At 34.9% G+C, this 25734-nt stretch overlaps 3 protein-coding genes across 6 annotated transcripts in view; 1 reads left to right on the plus strand and 2 right to left on the minus strand.

Annotated features, from left to right (window-relative positions):
• The window catches only part of LOC120782326 (oxysterol-binding protein-related protein 8), a 47972-nt gene extending 29682 nt beyond the window's left edge, over positions 1-18290 (minus strand). For 3 of the 4 annotated variants that reach the window (XM_040114548.1, XM_040114547.1, XM_040114551.1), the window contains exons 1-2: positions 17126-18290; positions 1824-1925 (exon numbers count right to left, since the gene is read on the minus strand). In XM_040114548.1, the coding sequence (XP_039970482.1) occupies positions 1824-1925; positions 17126-17504 (481 nt within the window). In that variant the 5' untranslated portion in view covers positions 17505-18290. The remainder of the gene's footprint in view (positions 1-1823; positions 1926-17125) is intronic. The other variant, XM_040114550.1, reaches the window with a different exon arrangement.
• A 92-nt stretch (positions 18291-18382) lies between these two features.
• On the minus strand, positions 18383-19918 carry LOC120782328 (thioredoxin domain-containing protein 9). Its single transcript, XM_040114553.1, has 3 exons — positions 19518-19918; positions 19068-19427; positions 18383-19000 (listed from the first exon to the last, which is right to left on the minus strand). Exons 1-3 carry the CDS (start codon positions 19692-19694, stop codon positions 18887-18889), a joined length of 651 nt encoding a protein of 216 aa, XP_039970487.1. The 5' UTR covers positions 19695-19918; the 3' UTR covers positions 18383-18886.
• Positions 19919-20633: 715 nt separating this feature from the next.
• On the plus strand, positions 20634-24529 carry LOC120782327 (adiponectin receptor protein). Its single transcript, XM_040114552.1, has 7 exons — positions 20634-20749; positions 21876-22360; positions 22970-23068; positions 23132-23484; positions 23573-23874; positions 23947-24026; positions 24091-24529. The coding sequence occupies exons 2-7, from the start codon at positions 22004-22006 to the stop codon at positions 24223-24225; spliced, it is 1326 nt and encodes a 441-aa protein (XP_039970486.1). The 5' UTR covers positions 20634-20749; positions 21876-22003; the 3' UTR covers positions 24226-24529.
• The last annotated feature ends 1205 nt before the right edge of the window (positions 24530-25734 follow it).

Genomic DNA, 25734 nt, shown 5'->3' on the forward strand with positions numbered 1-25734 from the left:
CTGCCACGCCCACAAAATGGCGAAAACCGAAAACCTATAAAGTGTCATAACTAAGCCATAAATAAAGATATTAAAGTGAAATTTGGCACAAAGGATCGCATTAGGGAGGGGCATATTTGGACGTAATTTTTTTGGAAAAGTGAGCGTGGCCCCGCCCCTACTAAGTTTTTTGTACATATCTCGGAAACTACTGTAGCTATGTCAACCAAACTCTATAGAGTCGTTTTCTTCAGGCATATCCATACACAGTTCAAAAATGGAAGAAATCGGATAATAACCACGCCCACCTCCCATACAAAGGTTATGTTGAAAATCACTAAAAGTGCATTAACCGACTAACAAAAAACGTCAGAAACACTAAATTTTACGGAAGAAATTGCAGAAGGAAGCTGCACCCAGGCGTTTTTTAAAAATTGAAAATGGACGTGGCCTCGCCCACTTATGGACCAAATTCAATGAAAGCCGGGTATATAATATTTTCTTAACACCCTGATGACATGTACGAAATATGGGTGAAATCGGTTCACAACCACGCCTTCTTCCAATATAACGCTATTTTGAATTCCATCTGATGCCTTTTCTGTATAATACGAGTATATACATTAGGAACCAATGATGATAGCGGAATAAAACTTTACAAAAATACGGTATTTGAAAAATATGTAAATGACGTATAATGAAATCTCGATTATCACTTTATGATGCGAGGGTATAAAATGTTCGATGACACCCGAACTTAGCCCTTCCTTACTTGTTTTTTTTTTTAATTTAAAAACCGAACAGAAGAGAATTTCATTCTCTAAAATATTTTATAACTGAAAATACAAGTTCCTAGCTAACGAACGAAGGACTGATCAGTTGTCTCCGAGCACCTGGAAACATTTTCGCGCGACGTGTTTCTGTAAGTGGTGCAAACCGAAAATGCAGCGTTTGTTAGAGCAGAGGTACGTGATTCAATTCTGTGTGAAACTCGGTAAATCTGCGCAGAGACGTTTGATATGATCAAGCAGGCTTACCCAGATGTTGCTTTAGCAAGAAGGTCATTTGATGCCAAGTTAAGACTATATGGTGGATGACTCATCAAATTGATGTTTTAAGTGCTCAAAAATGGAGTTGTTTCAGCCGCATTTTTGTGATGAAGAGTGAACCGTCTTCGGTGGTTGGTTTTCCTGATTTCCAGCAAGACAACTGGCAAACAAATGATTGAATACCACTCAGAATTTACTATTCTGCGTTATTCCAGTTGTGCGTTGCCAGTTTGCTGCACCAAGGTTGCCAAAACACGAAGTGTAAAAGGCAAGCTACGTGATGATCAAGGTCTTTTCAAACCATTCTCGTATAGTAATAATTTACAACTTTATGCTGAAATAACTATGCGCATGCGTACTACAAAAATCAAAAAATACCAAGGGGTGCAAAAATTTAGCTGAAGTTGGATGAATCAAATCTTCTAGTAGAAAGTAAGCATATTTTATATACATCAATAAAACATAAAAATAACAATTGTTATTATATACAAATAATGTAAAATTTAACTATTCTGTGCAGCGCACAACAAAATATATACTTTGAGTTAATTTGTATATTACATATGTATAGAGACCCACGGGTCTTATCGTGCTTACAGCCACACATAAGTACTTCTACAACACATGTAAATGTTGGCTTTTCTCACGTGTCGTGTGTTCATTTGTATCGTTTGTTATAGCCAATTATAAATTTAGATCAGAGTTTGTGTCAATAAGTTGCTAAACGTGGTACATAAGTACATAGAAATTGTAAATAGGAATGCATTTGGTAGAAAAAATTTGGAAAACATTCACCTGGCGATGATGGACCCGGACTGTTGCTCAAGCTATCTGTGGACGGAAGTTTTGGCAATAGAACTTTTGAGGATGCGCGCCGCATAAACTTGAAATCAAAAGCTGCGAAAGCGTTTCAAACATACATAAATATATTTAGAGATTTATATAATTACACTACAACAACAAGAAGAAGTATAACATTCAATACAATAAACGCCACAGAGCTGAGACCGAAAGCTTGTGTATAAGCACAAATACACTTAAATACTAAATTATGAAAACAAATATAAATTTGCGAACATTTTCATACAAAAGATTAAAGAAAACTTGCATAAGAAAATACAAAAGGCAAAATTTAGATCGCAGACCAACGCTCAAACTAGTCAAATGTAATAAATGAAGATACAAATATGAAAAAGTGCGGGTTGAATGTACTTGAATGAGTAATATTGTTGTATGTAAGATATTCAGTAGGAATTTTAGTATTTGTGACTGTCCTAATACATTAAAAACAAGAAAACTCGTTAAATTGGGTTGAACCGAAGATATAATACACTTCGGAAATGGCTTTCTCGAGCTATTCGCAACACCATTACCCATCTTGAGATCCAGCATTCATTATTGGATAATATTCGACCGAATAGACCCGGTCCAGGCCGTAGTGAAGAAAATATATCAGCTGTAGCTGGAGGTGTACACGAAGACCGTGGAGAGTCGATTCAGCGCTGTTCGCAGCAACTCGGAATGACGTATGGAACGGTATGGCGGATGCAAAATGCAGCACTCGAACCCCCCATGTGAAATCGTTTCGTGCTAGGGGCTTCAAGAAGATCCGACGTTTTCGAGCCAAATTTTTTTCAGGGATGAGGCCCATATCTGGCTTAATGGGTATGTGAAAAAGAAAAATTGCTGCATTTGAGATGAAGAACAACCTGAAGAGATTCAAGAGCTGCCATTTCATCCAGAAAAAACAATCATCATGGAATCATCAATCCATATGTCTTCAAAAATGATGCCTTTGAGAACGTAACCGTCAATAGCGACCGTTATCGCGTCATGATAACCGACTATTTGATACCTGAAATTGAAGCTCTTGATCTCGTAGACATTTGATTTCAAAAAGACTGCGCCACTCTCCACACATCGCATTAGTCAATGGATTTATTGAAAGAACACTTCAGTGAGCAGATAATTTCACGTATTGGGCTGATTGGTCACCAAGATTGTGTGATATTATGAAAAGTCTGAAGTATATGTGAACAATCCTGCTTCGATTCAGGCCTTGCAGCAAAACATCACGCGTGTCGTTCGCCAGTTGGTAGTCGAAATGCTCGAACAAGTCATCGAAAATTGGACTCAACGGATGGATCATCTGAGACGCAGCCGCGGCCAACATTTGAAAGCGACAATCTTCAAAAAATAAATGACAAAGAATGTTCTTTCGTATGGTAATAAACATTATCCATTAATTTTTAAGTTTCTACGTTTTTCCTTTAAAAAAGTAGGGAACCTCGAAAGGGATCATACTTTACAAATGATTTGTGAGATTAGTGACCCGATATGAAGCATTTCTTGGTAGATTGTACCATTGCCTAAAGCAATATCCCATGCCAAATTTCATGAAGATATCTCCTCAAATGAAAAAAACTTTCCATGCAAGCATTTGATGCCGATCGTTCAGTTTGTATGATAGCTATATGTTATAGTGGTCCAATATTGGCAGTTCCAACAAATGAGTAGTTTCTTGAGAGAAAAGAACATGAACAAATTTCGATATCTCAAAATCTAAGGGATGAGTTCGCCTATACCATATACAAACAGGCGCGGACATCGCTAATTCGACTCAACTCGTTTTGCTGATCATTTAAATATATATATTATAGGGTCTTCAACGTTTTGCTCTGGATGCTATAAGCTTCGTTACAAACTTAATATTCCCAGTTCAGGATATAAAGATCTTGCTTAGGACCCCACTTTCTTTGGAACTAAAGAAATACCGTTTTTCACGAGTTTTAGTTTTTTTCTCATTAGGAAAGCTAAATATTGAGATCTGCCCTTGTCTCTAAAAACTGCTGCTTGGCTTTAAGATTTTAAGAGCAATTCCAAAAGAGACTATATTTTAAGAGCAATTCCAAAAGAGACTATTGCTTTTTAAATGTGTATAAACAGAAGTACCACTCGACTCGTCTTAATTTAGACTTCGACCGTTGGTAGTCGGAAGTCTCGCTTTAAGAATTTAACCATTAAGCATTTTTGCGGACTTTATTAAAATATTAATAGGCCGTCGTATTCTAACTTTCTCTAAAAAACAACCGAGGAAAACTTAAAGTCGCCAATTTGTCAATATAATATTTTCCAGTATCTCTTCGTACTCGCACTTCATTCCCAGGTTCCTTAAAGAGATATTCAAAATTAAAAAAAATAAATCAAATTAAATAAAACAATTATTTGAAATTTATTTTCAATTATTTTAAGATTTGTCCAAATATGTTAAAGGTCAACAAAAATAATGTTACGTGCTCATAATATATGTTGACCACCCATGTATGACTTATACTTTGGTATAACTACTTTGTTCCATGTACATAAATATGCTAATCATTGCGCAAGCACTACAAGTTTATGCCATTTTACCAGAACAAGCAATTCGCCTGCAACACGAAAAAGCAACTTAAACACGAAGAGCTTACAATAAAGTCATAATCACTAGCACTTAAACCATACGACAGTCTCAAAATCTAAAAACTACAAAAAGGAATAACAAAAAGTTAAAAATAAAAGCGAAAGCAACGAGTGAGGAAGGGCTAACTTCGGGTATAACCGAATATTTTTTACTCTTGCAACTTGCAGGAACCAAAACGTCAACCACAGAATCGAAATTCAAGGATTCTGTAGGAAGTAGGCGTGGTTGTAGTCCGATTTCGCCCATTTTCGCGCTGTAACTTAGGAATATGAGAAGGATTCTATGTACTAAATTTATCGAAATCGGTCGGTAGAGTTCCGAGATATGTTATTTCACCAAAAAGTGGGCGGTGTCACGCCCATCGTCCAATTTTCACACCGGCTCTCATAAAGCCCTCCCATACTATCTACGAGGTCTCTGGCGTACTCAGTTATTAATTTTTTGCGCTTTTAGTAGTTTTTAACAGTACCGTTATATGGGGAATGCGGGGGTATTCATCCATTTTCTCACTGTCGGAAGGAGTTCTTATAATATTTGCGCTAGGCGAATTTGAGGGTTGTAGCTTTAGTGGTTTAGGAGAAATATTCATTAAACTTATTAGAGGGCGGGGCCACGCCCACCTTTTCAATTTTTTTTTTTGCCATAGGTGCCCCTTGCTACTGCGAACCCCTGTTCCAGGGTGTCGTTAGGGTTTTATATCTTAATATAGGTCTTTATAGGCTTTCCGTTAATGGCGCTTTGTGGGCGTGGCAGTGGTTCGATTACACCCATCTACGAACTCGAACCTGCATGCCAAGTTTCATCAAGATATCTCCGGATTTTTCTTGTCATCCTGGTTATTTATATGAACATAACCTATCTATCTCGTTTAGTTTTAGGTGACACGTACAACCGTTAGGTTAACAAAACTATTATACTCTGTAGCAACATTTTGCAAGGGTATAAAAATTTACAACAATGCACTGTTTCAAAGTGCAATAAAACCCCGTAACCCGAGCGATATGCCACTCAAGATAGAACAACTGTTTCAGCGCCAGCAGTTTGGAGCATATGGCAACTGCAAACACACTCAAACATACATACAAATGTATGTTACTTGGAAAGTACGTCATATCGCGGAAAACAGCAACAATGTCGGAGGAGTGTTGCGAATTTTACGACGCCTCAGCGTGCGACCCCCCGAAATGTGGGGTGTAATTTTCCAGCTGTTGTACACAATGCATAGCCTAATTAAAAGCTACCCGCTGCCTTCGCACACCACTTCAGTGCACACGCTCACGCAAACATGTCGACAATTGGAAATTATGAACCCAGCAAGCTGGTGATAATATAGTGAAAACTGGTGCAACAGCATTGTGGCGCCAAAAGCACAAAGTTGGCGTTGATAAGCAGCAGCAGCAGGCAATTACGTGGAATTATCTAGAACCAGCTGCTCTGAAATTAAGAAATTATGGTCGCGGTTGAATTAAGATATCCGTTGGAGAAAACTATGTTGGATTGTTAAATATCTGGTAATGCAACAGTAATCTAAATGGAAATGAACTAGTTAGAAACTAGTTTGAAGGTAAAGTGTTGTCACTTTTCTTCTAAGTAGATTTTAATTTTACCAATTTCAGAGAATTCACATCGTTATAGGACCCGAGAGCCCAGCAACTGATTTAATTTCCCAATCCATGCAAAATTTATTGGAGATCTATGTCCAGATCAATTTTAGGTTGAGTAGAAGAAACTTTTTTCAATACGATTAAGTCCTTATATTCTTCTGTAAGTTATATACTTCGCCTTTATTTTGATAATCCGCGATTAATTTTCAAAAATTTTGAATTCTCTTGATTCCACAAGCGATCTGCAGGAGGACCTCTTGTTAAATAGAGGGTTCGGCCAGGTACTTCTCTACTGGATGTCTCCCCCGCCGGGTACTGCGTCGAATACTTTCAGAGCTGCAGTGTTTTCGTCGTTTCGGACAACAATACCTAGCCAATGTAGCCGCGATCTTTTAATTCGCCGAACTTTGTCAATGTCGTCGTAAATCTCATACAGCTCATCGTTCCATCGAATGCGAAACGCTCAGAGGACCATACATCTTCCCCATAACCTTTCTCTGAAAAACTCGTAACGCCGACTCATCAGATATTGTCATCGTCCATACTTCTGCCCCATATATAGAGGGACAAGGATGAGTTTGGTCTTTGTTCGTCAAGAGAGGACTTTACTTCTCAATTGCCTACTCAGTCCAACGTAACACCTGTTGGCAAGAGTTATTCTGCGTTGGATTTCGAGGTTGACGTTGTTGTAGGTGTTAAGGCTGGTTCCAATGGAGACGAAATTATCTACGACTTCGAAGTTATGACTGTCAACAGTGACGTGGGAGCCAAGTGGCGAGTGCGACGACTGATTGTTTGATGACAGGAGATATTTCGTCTTGCCCTCGTTCATTACCAGACCCATTTGCTTCACTTCCTTATCCAACCCGTTAAAAGCAGAACTAACGGCGCGGTTGTTATGGTCTATGAGGATGTAGTCAGGTGTGTACGATTATTTTTCATATGGCTCAAGCAGTCCACGACTTCCGGTCTTAGACCAAGTATCCTCTGGGTAGCCAAAAACATCCGTTTGAAGGCGAGCTAAAGTGTGAAGACTAAGTATCCCGCAAAGGTTTATGCCCTGGGTTTAGAACCCGCAACATAAAAAACACCTCCAATGAAAAGTAGAATACAGCCTCTGATGAGAGGCATCCTTTTTGATGACGACCACCGCAAACGATTCATACGAAATTAAGAATTTTACATCTACAGCTGAGCCTGTGAAGGAATTTCATCAGCATTACTTTAGATTTCAAGAAGCTGCCATTAACGCATCTGCAGAATGTCAAGTAAACAGTACAAAGTTGACTGTAGAATTACTGAGTGAATAGGATGAATGGAATGCACATTAAACAATAGTCATTATTTACTGAAAGCATTTCTATTGTTATCTGCTTCAAAGCAGGCAAATATTAGAGGCAAAAGCGAGAGTAAACTGCACGTGAGTTGTGAGCCGAGCGACGATAATTTATTACTCGAAATGAGTTATAATTGAGGTGTGCGTCGATTGAACTGTAAATTTTATGGTGAAATTGAAGTAAAATGCAACTATCCCGCAAGTATTGATATCATTCATATTTAAAAATTATAATTGTGCTGTGATTGCTACTGATTAAAGAATTATTTTTTTATAAATCGGCGAGTAAAATTTTTCAAGAACCTTCCCAGATTGATTTTCATATAAAGGCCTTAATTCAAAAAACAAAACCTTGCACACGCTTTTTAGCTCAGATGAAACTTCTACGTCCAAACTTTTGTTTCGGACCTGTGCTATCAACATTTGGACCCATCAGAAGTGGCCAATTTTGGCAGCTATGAAAATCGAATGTCCCAATTTTTCCATAGACCTCATATGTGACCGCGCACATAGAAACCCGGCTAGTGAGTCAAAACAGGATTTTTGACGAGAGGCGTTAAAAACCAAGATTTTCACACACTAACCGGGTATTTGACACACCAGCCGGATTTCTAAAACATTTGTTCACACTCATTTTCACTCACTCTGAAGCGTTTCCGAGACGAACCAACAAGCTCTCGGGTTGCTCCTTATAGTTATACGTAAATTCTCGTTGAAAACCGATAATCGACATTTTGACACACTAGCCGGGTTTCTATGTGCGGGGTCATTATACAGTTTTTCCTTATTTTATAATATTTGTATACTATACTTAACAGGTCAACTGACCCCGATCTGACACATAGAAGACGCTTTTTTTAGGTAGCCTTAACCGTCAAAAGGCGCCTGTACCAATTTGACAGTGGGTTCATTAGTTTGTGACTTATAACTTTTTGAGCGAGGCAACTTTTATTTTTGTGAAAAAAAAAAATGGATAAAAGGGAATTTATTTTGCGTTTTAAAAGGCAAGCATTTAGTTGAAGCAAAAACTTGGCTTGCTGACGAATTTCCGGAGACTGCCACAGGAAACCCAAATAAATCCTTGATTTTGCTAAGTTTAGACGAGCCAAAATAAACATCAAAGACGGAAGACGAAGTGAACGCCCAAAAGATGTTGTTATCGACAAAAACATCAAAAAAGTCCCTAACACAATTTCGGATGGCAGTAAAGTGAAGTTGTTAGAGCTAGCAGACACTCTGAGGATTTCAACTGAACGTCGTTAACGAATACTTGGATATGAGAAAGCTTTGTACAAAGTGGGTGCCGCGTGAGCTCACTTTTGATCAAGATCAACGACGAGTTGATGATTCCGAACAGTGTTTGGAGTTGTTCAAGCGTAAAAAAATGGAGTTTTTGCGTCGATATGTGACAATAGATGAAACTTGATTGCATCATTTCGCTCCGAAGTCTAATCGACAGTCATCCGAGTGAACTGCACTCGATAAACCAGCAAGGAAAAACGCAACAGTCGGCTGGCAACGTTACGGCATGTGTATTTTGGGATGCGCATGGAAAAATTTATATTGACTTTTATTGAAAAAGGAAGGACCATCAATAATATAGCGTTAAAAACAAATCGTACTACAAAGTGTATCAATATAAACATTTTTATTCTAAGCAATAAGGCAGGCTAATGCTAAGGCTGATTTCTAGCTTAACATGAACAAGCCTGAAAAGATCCTATAGGCTGTCTGAGAGTTTTTTAATATAGTTACAGAGCCTAGAATTATATACCATCAAGGACTGTCAACTAGGTAGAATTATTTCAAATTATTTGTGAAATGTATTCTGCTACTGTAACGGTAACACTAACGAATGGACGAAAACACTCCAGCTCTGAAAGTATTCGACGCAATACCCGCCGGGGCCAGCAGAGGAAGAGGAAGACATCCACTCCGTGACCAGGTAGAGAAGGACCTGACTGCGGTTGCAATCTCGAAATTGGCGCCACCTTGCGAAAAGAAGAAACGACTGGCACGCTGTTGTTAACTTGGCTATAACCGCGTAAGCGATTTCTACGCCAGTAAAGAAGAAGAACGGTAACACTAATAACACTTTACGAAGATTACATTACAGAATCATATAAAGAAACGAGCCTGACTTTGTTGGCTTATGGCAGTTGCTGATAAACAATGGATATCTGAAGGTATACGGTCCCAAGTGTTTAAGGCTTGACCTCCCAAACGCGGGACTGTCAAGAAGAAAGTGTTGAGTTGTTTACACCCTATTTTCTTCCATGCAGCTTCTGCAGATGGCGTTTGGTAAGATTCCCAGCCTTGCAGCATGGACACCAATAAGGCAATGGCCTGTTAAAAGCCCCACAACTAGGGAAAGGCTAGCCTTACTGAGTGCAAAGAGATCACTACACATCTTGATCGATCTTGGGCCAAGTGATTTTAGCGACAGACAATGTATCGATAGTAGCCCAGCACTGACCACGCTTCCGCTAATCCAACTATCTAATAGTAGAACACAAGTGAATAAGCGTGCACCGACCATTCTACTGATAGCGGCTATAGAGTGCCTTGCTAGCTTATCAGCTTTACAATTTCCTGCGATTATGCTGTGGCCTGGCACCCATATCAGGCTTATCACAAAGCCACCCGATGCTATTGATAGCGAGGTTAGACACTCCTTGACCAACCATGAACGAACTGTTAATAAACTCAAAGCTAGCACCCTGCTACTCAAGAAGCCAGTTTTAAATGCATAAACATTAAAAGTAACACAAGAAATTTCCTTTTGTATTGTTTGTGTATCGTTCTCATTGAGCTTGCGGCGACACATAAAGCCAATCGAGTGCAATCGGCAGGCAATAAAAATGATTAGCAGCTGCTCGAGTGGGTTAGGTCAGTACGAATGCAGCAGCAAGCAACAGATGATGCGATTAAATGCTTAAGGCTTATTAACACACACATCCAAAGAAAATGAAGAATAATCAACGGCTTAAATAAAAAGCACACCCACGTACATACATACATATGTATATACGTAAAGTTAGAAAGGCTTTTTAAATGATTATAGAAAGGCGATAATAATTATTATCATTATAATGAGCATTGGAAATGAAGTTTTAGAACAATAAACTTTCCGTTTCGCTTTTCAAACTTTTCGCCAACATACATACTTATGAATGCAATCGGCTCCGTTATGAGTTCGATTTAACTTCGAGTCGGCACATTCATATTCATATATTCATATACATATGTATACTAAAATATGCATTTTAATGGAAAAGCAGTCAGGGCGAAGGCGAGCATGTGAATGAGCTCAGCTGAAAAGCAACAAGACAAAGTCTTGTTTTGCCTCATTTTTTCCTTCGAACATTTGCATATTTCATTGATTTAACGCTTACACCGCTGGCATAGCCACCATTATTGAGGTTAAAAGTGTGCGACTGACACTTCCGTACACACTTGTACAAAATGAACATATGTGTGTATGAGTCGTTACATACATATTTGCAAACGGTTCGGTGTTCAATGGTCGATCTACCGTCCACTATGTGGAGCAAATGACAAGTGTGCATGCAAGCCATTTGTATGGAACTCGGCGTTGGCTGAATAGCCAAACGTTGCGTGCGAAACCGTTTGAAATTCACCCATTGTGCACACATTGTACTTACGTGTGTGTGTGTGTGCGAATGATTTGGTGTAAGTGAAAGAGCGCGCCATTCTAGTCGTAGTCATTGACAGTTCTACACCATGAATTATTTACGAGTTTGAAAATTTATTATGCCTTTTGCAAACCCGTTTACACCACTTTTTAAGTGCAATGAGTATTAGGGTGGAGATTATGGAAAAAGTTGACAAGGTTGCAATTTCTTCAAGATATCTTCTCAGTAATGACGCGTGGAACGACTTGGCGCATTTTACGTCGAGAACTTAAATTTAAAGCGTACTAAATACAGCTTGAGCAAGAACTGAAGCCACTCGACCTTCCCAAGCGACATCGCTTCGCTCTATCTTGAAAAGTCCCAAGAAGATCCGCGTTTTAAGCCAAATTATGCTCAGCGATGAACCCCATTTCTGCCTCAATGGATATGTAAACAAGCTAAATTACCGCATTTGGGACAAAGAGGGACGTGAAGAGATTCCAAAGCTGTTATTTCATAATGAAAAACCAATGGTTTGGTATGGTTTGCGGCCCGGTGGAATCATCGGTCCATATTTCTTTAGATATGGTGCCTGTGAGAACGTTACTGTCAATGGCGACCGTTATCGCGCCATGATAACCGACTATTTGATGCCTGAAATGTGATCTCGCCGACATTTGGTTTCAACAAGGCGGCGTCACATTCTACACATCGCATAATTCAATGGATTTATTGAGAGAACACTTCGTTGTTTCACGTTCCGGACCGGTCAATTGGCCACCAATATCGTGTGATATCACACCGTTAGACCTTTTCCTTTGGGAATTTAAAAAGTCAAAAGTCTATGCCGACAATCCCGCTTCGATGCAGGCCTTGGAGCAAAACATCACGCGTGTCATGCCAGTTAGTAGTCTAAGTCGAACGATTCATAGAAAATTGGACTCAACGGATGGACCATCTGAGACATAGCCACGGCCAACATTTGACAGTGATATTCTTCAAAAAATAAATGCCAAAAAATGTCCTTTCGAATGATAATAAACATTCCCCATTAAATCTGAAGTTTCTGTGTTTTTTCCTTCAAAAAAATTCGGAAACCTCGAAATGGATCCCTCTCTATTTTGTGAAAACATACAAAATCTGAGAAATTATTTGATCCATGCCATTTTATGCAAAAAAGAACTAAACATATGCAATATCGAGTGCCACAAAACTTGGTTGTGTTATTTAATATTTCACAGCACAACCGTTGTTTTCAAATTAAAATTTTTAAAATTCGAATTTAAAACGGAGGAAATATAGTAAAACACAAAAAACAACCTTTTCAAATTAAAAGCTGGCATGGAAAAATGGTAACGAAAGTTTAATTGATATAAATAAATTTAATTAATTTTCAATACAAAATACAGAATTGAAAAAACAAATAAATTCCAAAAATCGGATTTACGATAAAAATTTAATTTGTAAGAAGTTATTAAATTATTTTTTTAATACGATATTTAGGATAAAAAATTTATTTTTAATTTGTATTATAAAACGGAAAAGTATTTTAAATTAAGATTTTCGGGATTACAAAAGATTTATAAATCAAATGTTAACCAATTATTGTTTAAAGCAATATAAGCAACCCTCGATCTACACATATTTTTTAGAAATATTTATCTCGATTTCGCCTTAGCCCAATGTACATTTCAAATATTCATTTTAGAACAATCCTAATCATAATACCTATATAAAGTATAATTTGAGTTGCTGAAAAACTTAATAGTATATAAATTAAGTTATTTGCTTCTGCGACTATTAATGTCAAATTGAGTTTTACAGTAAAAATTTTGTGAACTTGTTAACTTCGGACTTGATTCTGATTGCTCGGTTTATATGGCAGCTAGATGCTTGGATAATAATCTAAGCCAAATTTTGTGAAGATATCTCAACAAATAAAAAAGTTTTTCATACAAGGAGTTGAGTTGGAACGGCGTATTTTGCATGGCAGCTATATCCTACAGTAGTCCAGTATCGACGGTTTCGACAAATGAGCAGCTACTTGGAGGAGAAAACGATGTGTGCGAAGTGTCAGATCAATATCCCAAAACCTGAGGGACTAGTTCGCGTGTATACAAACAGACGGACATGGTTAAATCGACTCAGCTTGCCACGCTGATATTTTCTTCTGTTTGTTATAAACTTCATGCAAACTTAATATACCCTTTTCAGGGTATAAAAAGTGTTTACTCGTATTGTTAACAACAACACGAGTAGTCAACAATTAAAGTTCACTATATTAATGTACATACATACATACATATGTATGTACATAGTTACAATTTTCCCATGTAGTACGTGGCTCTATATGAATACTCACAAAAGCTACAATTAATTAAGTGGATTCTATGAAATGATAAAATGCCATTTGACGTGCAATGAAATGAGAATTTACTTCAAGTAAATTTCTAAATTGGCTGAACGTCATTGCTATGCAATTAAAATTTGTATGGCAAATTTTCTATACATATAACGAAGCGCATGCATAGTACATATACATATGTACTTGTATATGTACATATATACATATGTATGTACATATGTGTGAATATATATAGATATGTAGATGTGCATACAAACGCTGTCGCCGGCAATAAAGCTTATTTGATCTCTAACAATAACACATCTTATACTATATTTATATGTGCATATGTTTGTATGTATGTACATATATTCATATACGCATGAGATGATGTCACTGCAATGGCCTTTTTTATTTTAATACAAATTTTATAGCGCTTAAATGGGAATGGGACATTGAAAGTGAGGTGCCTTACATACTTTTCTTATACGTATGTACATACTTATGTGTTACTGTGAGCCAAATATAATAAGACTTTTTAATTGACGACGAACCATCAACATCAAATGACAATCAACATGTCAATAAAATAAAGGAATTGGTGCTTGAGAATCGACGATTAGCAGTCAGATATCTTACTGGCATCGATGAAAAATTGAAAGGATCAATGACAACCATTTTGAAAGATTTTTTGGGCTTAAGAAAAGTGAAAGCACGATTGGTTTCAAAAGCACTAAATTTTTTCGAAAAACAACGTGGCGTTAACGTTTGTGAAACAATGCTTTCCCGACTACCAGGATGTCATGAAAATCATCTATACTTAAGGCCCAGAAACAAACGATCACCCGGACGAATATCGCGGCAAAGGTGGGCCGAAGCCGAAAAAACACGTCAAAACAGGTCAAAAATCAAGGTTATGTTGACAGTTTTATTTGATTATCGAGAATTTATATTTTCTTCTTACTACATACTTCTTGCTCATAGTAGAATATAATGGGTTGTCAAAAAAGTCTTGCGGTATTTTTATTGATTTTTTTTTTTTTGAAATTGAAATGAATTTTTGATGACTAATGGCCAGCTCTTGACCGATGCTACGGCTGATACTATGCCGGTCTCTGTCGACCAATTCAGCGATTTTATCGCAATTTTCGACGACAGGCCTTCCGGAGCGTGGCGCATCTTCGACCACCTCTACACCAGAACGAAAACGTTGAAACCATCGTTGTGCGGTGGAAATGGAACGACTTAAAAGAAACGACAATCAATCAAACACGCGTTAGCGCGAGAAATGAGCTTTCCAAAAAGGTATAGCATGACCCGATGCGACGAATAAAACTATAACTACGCGCCTTCAGCGCCAACTAGCGAAAATACCGCAAGACTTTTTTGACAACCAATATGTACTTACATACGTATCTGTGTGAGTAAATACACTCGCTATTTTTTCGTATGAAATGTCGTTGTGATTTTATATTTCATCTCAGATTCAAGGAAATGCTGACGTAGTGTGTCATATTTACGTACTACATATATTCTACATTTGCAGGAGAGTTGCCGTAGAATTGGCCATATAACTAATCCTAGTTAAGACATTTGCTTTTTTTACATTTAAAACTATCACTTCTCTATTTCATGGCAATTAACCTTAATTGAAAATGTTTGGTGCGCAAAAATAAGCAAAACAAATCGATATTTGTTGAGCAAAATTAAACAGCGAATGAGTGTATGGCGGAGAAAGTGGTGGCTGAAATTTGCAATAACAGGTAGGACGTTAAGCAATGGCTTGCAAAAGGTCAAGGTGAGTAGAAGCTTATTTTGCGTGCATACTTTACCACGAAAAAGGTAAAAAAGGCAAAGAGCAACAGCAAATAGTGATTGTATTTAGCGATGATATCAATACCTTTAATATTTTAACTAATTAGTTATTGCGCACATTGTTTTTTTGGAATCGGGATTATGAATATACGATTTTCTTATTTGTTTCAAATTTTAGTCATTCTCTGCTATGTACATTGCAAAATTTTTAAGACAAGTGAAGCTACTAGATGTTCGGCAACATAAAAATATTTATGCGACCAAAGCTATGTAAATAATTAAGCCCAAGTAGGTATATTAGCTACACATCCTATTTGTTAAGTAATATAATTTTTTCAGACTCAATGCGTAAAGTATCTACTGACATATGTACATACATATGTACGTATACTATTATTGCGATTCAATCAATTTTCATTTCTATAAAATTTTAATATTGGTACACGCTGCCTCAGGGGAAAGTACGCACATGTTCCAACGAAAATGCGTTTTAAAATATAAAACAGCTGGAAAATAATGCATTATATTTTAGTTTTCTATTGGCAGTGACCATGACCTAGACAGGAGCCGTGGGAAAAGTGCCAATTGGGAAACCAATATGTATATGTGTGTGAGCAAATATACTTGGATATAAACTTTTGCTATATACACATATCCTGACGACTATATAAAGAAAAGCCGTGAGAATTACTTAGGAGTATTTTACTTTATTATTTTTATGCTCCTGCAATATATTGTAATAGTATCACATAAAGTTAATCGAGATAGATATAGGGTTATATAGATATACATATGTATGTATTTACATACATATACATATGTATACATGAGCAGAATGACACAAGTTGAATTCTGAGTGATTGTCCGTCCGTCTACTTGTTCAGCTTCAATTTGAGTAAAAACGTGTTAATTTGAGTTGCACGGTAATTATAATACCCTTCATCAAAAAAAAACTTTCTAAACTAGCACTTTATTGTGTATATGGCAGCTGTATGCCGATCTGAACATGTTCTTCATTCTGAATTTGATGGATATGTACATGTATGAAAATGGGTTTAAAATAGCATCATAAAGCAGAAACTCTAAAATTTCTGCATTATCAATACAATTTAATGAGAGTTGACAGTTTCTTAGAAATTAATCGCGATATCTTTAGTAAATAATAGTGTCTTAAATTGACAGTTGGACTCGAATGTAGAAACAGCTGAATTGTTATCTGCAAAACCTTGAGCCTAAGTAATAAAGTTCAGTTGTACTAAATTTATAATTGTGTTTGTTTATTTAATTTTAAATTAATGTTTGATTATTTCCAAATTATTATTAGAATTTATTATCAGACTTTGAAATTTAATAGAAATGTTAATTAAGTTGGAAAAATCTTAAATATCAATTAAAATTCCAACGTTACCATATAGAAGACCTACTTATGTATGTATGTATGTATGTATGTACACGTATATGGTCGCAGTAAAAAAGCATTTCCAATTTCAGGAAAATAACAATAGCTTTCGATAAGATACGCTTTGCCTGTTGTATATAAGTTAATTGTAGGAAAACAAGTACAACAATAAGTGTTACGACTAATCGGTTAGGTTGATTTGTGAAATGTACAAAAGTAGAACCAAATAGTCATCCTTGCCACATATTATATATGTATATGTATATGTTTTTACATATATAGCATCCTATATACAGAATGTGTATGTTGTATGTAGCTTAGCACTTTTATCTTTTATGTGTTATTGTGCTCAATGTTTTTTCAAGTAGCTGTTGTATACTTTTAATTGAAGATGTGTATATACGTAAATTTAACGAACGCATACAAAATGCAACAAAAGCAAAAAATAAGCCCCTTAAAGTCAATTACACACACAATTAACGACAATAAGTTATAGAAACTTACCTCCAGTCTGCCGCAGACCGGCACTGTTGGGTGGTGTTATACTAGAAACTCCGACAGCACCAGCGCTAACACCTAACGACTGATTGGAGGCGCCCATAGACAAGGAAATTTGACTTTGCAATTGCTGACGTAAAGTATCGGCTGCTCCAGAAGGTACGCTACTAGATTGAGGCACAGCAGATGTGCCAGTGCCAGCACTACCGCCACCACCGGGTGAAGATGAATCATTTCCGGTCATTGCATGATGGGTAGCAACAGAAGCTGAACTGTTACCATGATAGCTGCTCAATCCGCTCCCAATGCGTATCGGTGTACTACTTGTCGTCATCAAGTTGCTGACATTCGAACCGCCTGAGCCAGCTGCCGTAGTTTGCGTCATTGCAAATAAAGTGTGATTCGGAATTTTTTGTCTTTAGTTATATTTTTCACAAAGTTGCTAATATGTTTCCCGTATTATAAAGAAAAAACTGTAATGCATCGAGGCACTGTGTTCACTTTTATTTTGTATTACTGCAACACAATATTTTTTCTAATAAATTATGTATTGATTTTTTTCACAAGATTCCACTGTATTTTATTAGATTTTATAATTCTTAACTTTTTATTGAATTTATGCAAAGTAGTATACACAACACTAACTAATTTACATACACTGAACTGTTTATAAATCAATTTAATTTAAACCAATTCTATTCCCTTCCGCCCGTTCACCTTCTGATCTTTCCAAACGTAACCAAAAGCAACCAAAATCAGCGAATCAAACTATTCCAATGAAACCAAATGAGAGTTCATGCAAAAATGCAAAACACCTAACAGGGTTGCTAGTGGTGGCATGCACAGTGTGGTGAATATATTTTCGAAATAGTATAAAGGTAGTACGTGGAGCAACTTTGCTTTGTCCGAATGTAGAAAATAGGATTTTTTGAAGGTGTAATAACTTTCAAACAATATTTAAATTATTTTAAACCAATTAAACTATAACAATAGTATTTTAAAGTTTACTCCTCTCGAAATCTCTGTACTTCTTTGAAAGTAAATCTAGAGCACACACTTTAAACAGCATACTAAACACCCGTTAACAATGTTACTGTGTTGTATTTATGGTTATATTATTTTACAGTGGGCTCTCCTTAACTTAGACACTGACAGTTACATTACATTTTTGTAGGTACTTACATACACGTTTAACAAGTATTTTTTTTTACATATTTGTTATATTATAAAAAGTTGTTTTGTCCTAATGAAACTCGTAATTAATTGCATGTTTAAGAGTATTTTTTTTATTTTCTTGAACCAAACTTAAGAACACAATTGATGAATCCTTAAAAATAAATTTAGTTTTTCATGCATATTTCAGTTAGTTTTATGTAATAGTATAAAAAATAAATATTGTCAATATTCTAGTAGGCTTAAGAAAAAGATTTGTGAATGAAAAAAATTACGCATGTACTGATTTGTTGTCTTTTTGATTTCTCCTGCTAAGGACAATACTAAAGTGCACCGCGTGTTTGTGCCTCTTTTTTGGGTTTAACCTGAATTTCCTTGTTTTATTATTGCGTAATCGGAATCAAGCATTTTTGCTGTATGTTGTATTCTTCAAGCTTTTGATTTGTTTGTTACTTTACCTCTACAATTAAATTTTACTTTCTATATTAATTTAGGTTTGAATGAGTTACAATTTGCTAAGCAAGCTTTTTAAACCCTATCCTTCTTAAAGACACACTGTGGATACTGCAGTTGCCAACTTCTTTAGAAGTGCTGTTAATCATCGAAGTCTATGTCAGAATCATCTGAATCATATCCGCTGCGAATAGTCTTGTTCACACGGTTGATATACGCCTTCTTTTTCACGTCCGGTGGGGTCATAAGGTCACCCTAAGATAATATATATATATATTTAAATAAAATAAGTCAACAGAATCAAGTGGTTACGAATGATTACCTTGTAATCAATGGCACCGGATTGTGCTATTCGCCATTCCAACATTTCCGTCGAGAAATCATCGCAGTTACCCAGGTCGGTAAAACCAACTATAAAGTCCTTCGTTTTGCTGTCCTTAACTAATGCAATGGTTGGGATCACTTTTATGCGAAGTCTTTGTGTCAGGAACGGTGACTTCTCAGCATTCACTTTACAGAATTTCGCCTCAACATGTTTACTTGCAAGTATTTTCAAATGCATATCAACAATGCGGCAGCGTTCTGTGGAGTCTCGATAGAAATGACACACAATATTTGGCGACTTTTTTGAAACTTCAAAGAATTCTTTTTCATCGGCCAACTCAGTATATGTCCCATGACCCTGGAAATATTACAAGAAAGCAACACAGGTAAATAATTTTCGTCATCAAAAAAATATATGTAATATTTTATTGAGAGCTGGAACACCCACATTTTTAAGCCACTCCTGCTTTTTACGGTTAAGATCTTTCATTTCTTTGAGGCGTTGTTCTCGTATCGATTTTAAGTCATCGGAGTCCAAATTGTCCAGCTGATCCAATTGTTGATCCAACTGCCTTTCAATCATTTGCGCAGCCGTCAGTAATTGATTTTCCAACATGTTAGCCATTTCTTCTTCAGATCTCTACAGACCGGCGTGGCAGGTGTAACAATTATTTAATTATACACAGAAGAGAAACACGTGCCGCAGTTAAAAATAAAGCAGTTTCGTTAAATTTGGCGAAAACTACTTGATTCTTTTTAATTTAATATTTTTCCTTCGGAAGTAATATATGTTTTCGAATTTTTTTGGAATTTTTAGATGTTCCTATACACGAAAATGGAAAACATTTGTCATTCGTATTAGTCGCCGCTCCCAAAACCTTGCCACTTTTCCTGAAATCTAAATGGGTTAATTGCAATGAAATATTTAAAGCTGAATGTGTTGAGATTCAAAAAAAATTTTACATGAACATTTTTTTAATTTATTTACATTTTAAAATGATTTTTAGCCCCAATGATAAAAATTCTTTTTTAAAACATTTGGTGTTATAAATATAGTTCGGTTACACTCACGAACATGGTTGCATTAAACATTATTATTTTAATTTTGATTGTGCTTTACATAACTTCGAAAGAAAAACATAATCACAACTTTCGCTGGATATATGTATATGATTTGATTGATTCCCAAAAACACATTTATTGGCTAGTTTATATTTGTCAATTTTATCTATTTTTTAACTTATCTAAACTAAACAAAAGTTTCATAGTTTAATATACTTTACCGCAACTGTATCAGCTGTTAGTGTTGGAGTCTGCTTAAATCGAAATTGATATGAAAGAACTTACATTTCATAACAGGCATCTGAATCTGAAATTTGTTACATAGAGTTGATTATATCTTATTGCAAAATATCGAGAACATCTTTAAAATATGTTCCTATATTATATTTAATTATATAAAACTCAGTAGTGATGAATACAGCTGTTTTCGAATAGTAGCAGAAATACATTTGTACATATACGAAGACTTGGCAACTCTGTAGAAGTTACTAAAATTCACTTAAAATTGCTTTATCGAAGGTCTTTATTACTTTTGCTGGAGGAACTTTCCGACTTTTTACGCTTCAATTTGAAGCTCACATAATTAAATTTCAGTATTTTACTAAAATTTATTGAAAGGTAAATTAATCAGTTGTTTTACAAATTGAAATTACGAAGTACTTTTCTGTACATTTTTATCTGTGGAAATTAGTTGTTGGCACAATGAAAAAGTTAACACATTTTGTGCTACTTTTGTTTAAGCAGAGTGTGAAGTGCGTAATTTTTGTACATTTTATTACTGAACATAATTGGGCCATCATAAAGCCATAAAAATTTTGTAATCTGTCGCGAACATAATGTGGAAGTAATCAATGTTCTGAAGTTTAGAATCCAAACAAACACGTCAGGTGGCTGGCATATACATACATATACATATGTATATAAAAATTTCCATTATTTATTGCTACTTTCCCTTAAGTAGATATATACAAACAATTATACATATGCAGCATGTAACTTCATTAAAATTTGATTAAACAAAATTGCTTGTTACTCATATTTAGAAATATTATAATATACATGTGTACATTTTTATTTAAAACCATTTAGGTTCTATATACCCCCAAAGGAACAATCAATTGAGGTCTCACAAATCATACATTCATAAATACATAATGTATTGCTATTCTCTTCTGCGTCATGGCAGACTTAAAATCAGCCATTACATTGGTCGGCCAAAGTTGGTTCGAAGAGTTTTATGTTCAAAGATTAAATAGCGTGTTAGAATTATGTTAAATCTTGCTCATTTTAGCAATAGGTGCACTACAGAATTTATTGTACATCTGCACATGCATATATGTATATATTTATATTCTAATAATATTTATTATTATTTACATAATTTAGCAATAAATCTATAATATGAGGATATACTTTCTATTATAATAGTTCACAATAAAGATTACGTGGAAATATTAAAAAATACATTGCATTGCACACATATAATAAAAAACTAAACAATTTTTTAATAATCCATAATATTTGAAATATTTGACATTGTCAATATATAACTAAAAAATATGCATAAAAAGTAAATTCAAGTTAATTTTAAATTGCTGAATGTAAAATAGGGCAAAATTCTGGAACAATCGCGTGGAAAATAAATTAAGTATAATTTAAGGAAAAAGTAAACCAATTAATAGCTTTTCATTAGACTTCTAATTTGCCGAATGTTTCATATTTTCATGATATTTATCTCTTTCAGCGCGGAAAATTTGAAAACGTTCGAGGGAAACCAAAGCTTTTTCTCTTATTCAGTTTTAATTTAAACTGAATATAAAGAGCTCATAACGAAACATCGCTTAATTCAATTAATCACAAATCATACATAAAATGGAGGGCGATAAATCTACAACAATTCTTATGGCTCGTGATATCTCTAAAGAAGAATCCATTGTTGATGCTGGTATTTCGATGGGAAATGCAACAGAATCCACCTCTGATTTGGAATCGCCTGTGCACTCGTGTGTTGAATCAATTCTACGTAGCGATGGTGATGACGACGATGAAGATCTAATTTTCCAGGAGGTCAAAATGATATTGCGTAAACGCAGAGGTTGGGGACCCGAAGATTCACTAAGCGCTAACGACTTGGATTTGCTTGAGTATGACGACGAGTTGGTGGAGGAAGATGATGCTGGCTGTCCCTTGCCCTCTACACCCGAGGATACACAACTGATTGAAGCAGAGGTGAGTATTATTCCTTGCATATGTATATACGTGCGTATTGTTTACTTGACTTAATCTTAATGCATATACCATACATACATACATACATATGTATGTATTTTGTTTACTTAAAATTTGCATGTGTGCATATAAATGTATTGTTTCATTTTGTTAATTGTTTGAAAAAATCTTATCGCTGATTCTTGAACTTAGGAGCAATTTTGCGATAACTGTGTATGTGAGCTTACGATTTTCTAAGATTTTATAAGCCAGTTAATGATAAAATAATAATAAAAGACACATTTAAAACATGTGAAATTTTGCGTCTCTCGATATTGACATCATACAATAATTTCTGCTTAGGAATCGCCTATTTAATGCATATTTTGCGAATGAGACCAAAGGATTCATTGATTAAATTTTATTTTTATTTTGATAGACCATAACGATGAACATCAAAATTATTTGAAATAATTTACAATTTTTTATACTGAAGTTAAAATCTTAATAAATTTTTTCATGGTACAAAGTAAAAAAAAAAGTATTTCAAATGTATTAAAAAATACTTGACCATCAGTCATCATAAGTTCGGTTTTAAGAACAATTATTAAACTTACACAACATTTTCAGATGACCGAGGTTTTGAAAGCGGGCGTCTTATCGGATGAGATCGATTTGGGTGCATTAGCCCACAACGCCGCTGAACAAGCAGAAGAATTCGTGCGCAAGGTGAGCATACTTTGTCAACTGTTGTTTATACAAGCATTTATTGTTAAATATAAATTTGTTTAGGTTTGGGAGGCTAGTTGGATGGTATGCCATTATAAAAATTTACCTAAATGGCTGCAGGACAATGACTTTCTACACCGCGGTCATCGCCCACCACTGCCCTCGTTCAGTGCCTGCTTCAAATCGATATTCCGTGTACACACCGAAACCGGCAACATCTGGACACATTTGCTAGGCTGCGTGGCGTTCATTGGTGTTGCGCTGTACTTTTTGTCGCGTCCATCAGTTGAAATACAAATACAAGAGAAAATCATATTTGGCGCTTTCTTTGCCGGTGCCATCATTTGCCTGGGTTTCTCATTCGCTTTTCACACGCTTAGCTGTCACTCGGTAGAGATTGGAAGACTGTTTTCAAAGTGAGCAGAAACGCTTTTAAGAAATATAATAACTTTACGAAATCAATTTTTTTTTTAATATATTACTTATTATTGCTATTTTTTACAGATTAGATTACTGTGGAATTGCACTGCTGATTATGGGCTCGTTTGTGCCCTGGTTGTATTACGGATTCTACTGTCATTACCAACCCAAAGTTATCTATTTATCTGTGGTATGCGTATTGGGCTCACTATCGATTATTGTCTCGCTGTGGGATAAATTCTCTGAACCTGGCCTGCGACCATTACGTGCCGGTGTCTTCATGAGTTTCGGCCTCTCGGGTATCATACCAGCTATTCATTATAGTCTGATGGAGGGTTGGTTTAGTAAAATCAGTCAAGCTAGTTTGGGTTGGCTAATACTGATGGGTAAGTACACCACCTTTACTTACAATATGATGTAAATATTTAGTTTTACGTGTTTTCTTTTGTGTTCTTGAGGCCTCCTTTATATACTTGGTGCAATGTTATATGCCTTACGTGTGCCGGAGAGATGGTTTCCGGGCAAATTTGATATATGGGTAAATCGCATGCATTTTACTAAAATATTTCTGTTATATAATTGTTGTAATATTTGCGTTACAGTTCCAATCGCATCAATTGTTCCATATACTCGTCATTGCGGCTGCGTTTGTGCACTATCACGGCATATCCGAGATGGCAATGTATCGCGTAACGGTGGGCGAATGCACGGTACCTCACGAACCAATCACGTTCTAAGAGAAAAGCTAGTTATTTATGCTAAAACTGTTGGTTTATTTATCCATTATTTGTTTTGGCTGCGAATGTTTGCATAAAAAAATTAAAGTTTATGAACAAAAGGCAGAAGTCGAAAGTTTAAATTTAAACATTAGTATCATTTATAATTTTATGTTATAATTAAAAACTAAAATATGGCGAGATATAAAAATAGAAAAATAAATATAAACAAACACATTTTCATATCTATTGGGACGAAATTGCATAGTCCACTTAGTAGAAAGAAGCTAACTGTTAACGGCATAAAGTTATTGAAAAATTGTAATTTAGGCATTGTTATTTTTAATATACATCTCATACATATATCAACACATTCATATATCGCATCATACACATGTAGATTTTGAGAAGCATATTAACTGTACTTTGGAGGCATGTTCGCTCATTTATAGCTGATTCGAGCACTTTTGATAAGAAAAGTTTTTATGCATTCTACAAATTACACATACCGTTAGAGTTTTTACAAGCGCTATTACAAATGCAGTGAAACAATTAAAATAATTACTTCTTTTGCTGGTTGGTAATTTAAATTATTGATGCTACTTTAAAAATATATATGTATTATCAGTTTAAAATTAAAGTCAAAGCGGTTTAAAATTTTTAATTTTTTTTATTCAATTTACAAATGCTGATCTAAAAAAAAAGCTTATTTCGACTCCAGCGCAGTATATAAAAAATAAGCGTTAAGTTCTCATTTATGCGTTTTCTTTGTTAAACTGATTTAAATATTGTTAATATTTTTATTGTTGAAGTTTTAATAATTGAATTCCGCTTTTGTTTCCCCGCAGGGTTGCGATATTTTTAACGAAAAAATTTCGATTTAAAATTAGATTTTCAAATCTTTGTTCCGATTCTGAGATTAAAAATTAAACTTTTAATTCTGCTTTTGGGATTAAAATTTAATTTAAAATTTTTAAATATTTTTTTTATATTTTTTAAATATTTTTTCTTTTAATTTTGTTTTTAATTTTTTTTAATTTTGTTTTTTAATTTTTTTAATTCTGTTTTTAATTTTTTTTAAATTTTTTTTCAAATTTTTTTTTTAATTTTTTAATTTTTTTTTTAATTTTAATCGGTTAAATATAAATTTAAATAAATAATGTTTTTTAACCAAAAAAGAGTGTTTTAAATTTAAAAAAGTTGTTTTTAAATTAACAAAGTTCAATCTTGGGATTAAAATTTGAAAACTGAAAAATTATTTAAATTTTATATTAATATTAAATTTAGAAACAAATTAAAATTTTGAATGCCAACAGCTTGTGTTAAAAATTCAATTTTAAAATAAAAACTATGTGTTTCTTTTATTAAAAAAATGTTTTTAAATTAAATTATAAATTAAGAATATTAAATTTTATATTAAAAAAATTAAATCTCAGATGCTTGAGGTTCAAATTTGAAAACGGAAAAATTAGTTTTTTTATTTAATAATAAAAATTGAAGATTTAATTTTTAATCCTAAAACGCCTTGCA

The sequence above is a fragment of the Bactrocera tryoni genome, chromosome 1, assembly GCF_016617805.1.
Source record: "Bactrocera tryoni isolate S06 chromosome 1, CSIRO_BtryS06_freeze2, whole genome shotgun sequence".
Taxonomy (NCBI): domain Eukaryota; kingdom Metazoa; phylum Arthropoda; class Insecta; order Diptera; family Tephritidae; genus Bactrocera; species Bactrocera tryoni.

Bases quoted from the DNA above. Each gene is read 5' to 3' on its own strand.
- LOC120782328 (XM_040114553.1), bottom strand. From the start codon at position 19,694: ATGGCTAACATGTTGGAAAATCAATTACTGACGGCTGCGCAAATGATT. The intron at 19,428-19,517 runs GTGGGTGTTCCA...TAATATTTCCAG, and splicing joins AGCAGGAGTGGCTTAAAAAT to GGTCATGGGACATATACTGA. The intron at 19,001-19,067 runs GTAATCATTCGT...ATATTATCTTAG, and splicing joins CCGGTGCCATTGATTACAAG to GGTGACCTTATGACCCCACC.
- LOC120782327 (XM_040114552.1), top strand. From the start codon at position 22,004: ATGGAGGGCGATAAATCTACAACAATTCTTATGGCTCGTGATATCTCT. The intron at 23,069-23,131 runs GTGAGCATACTT...AAATTTGTTTAG, and splicing joins CAGAAGAATTCGTGCGCAAG to GTTTGGGAGGCTAGTTGGAT. The intron at 24,027-24,090 runs GTAAATCGCATG...TTTGCGTTACAG, and splicing joins CGGGCAAATTTGATATATGG to TTCCAATCGCATCAATTGTT.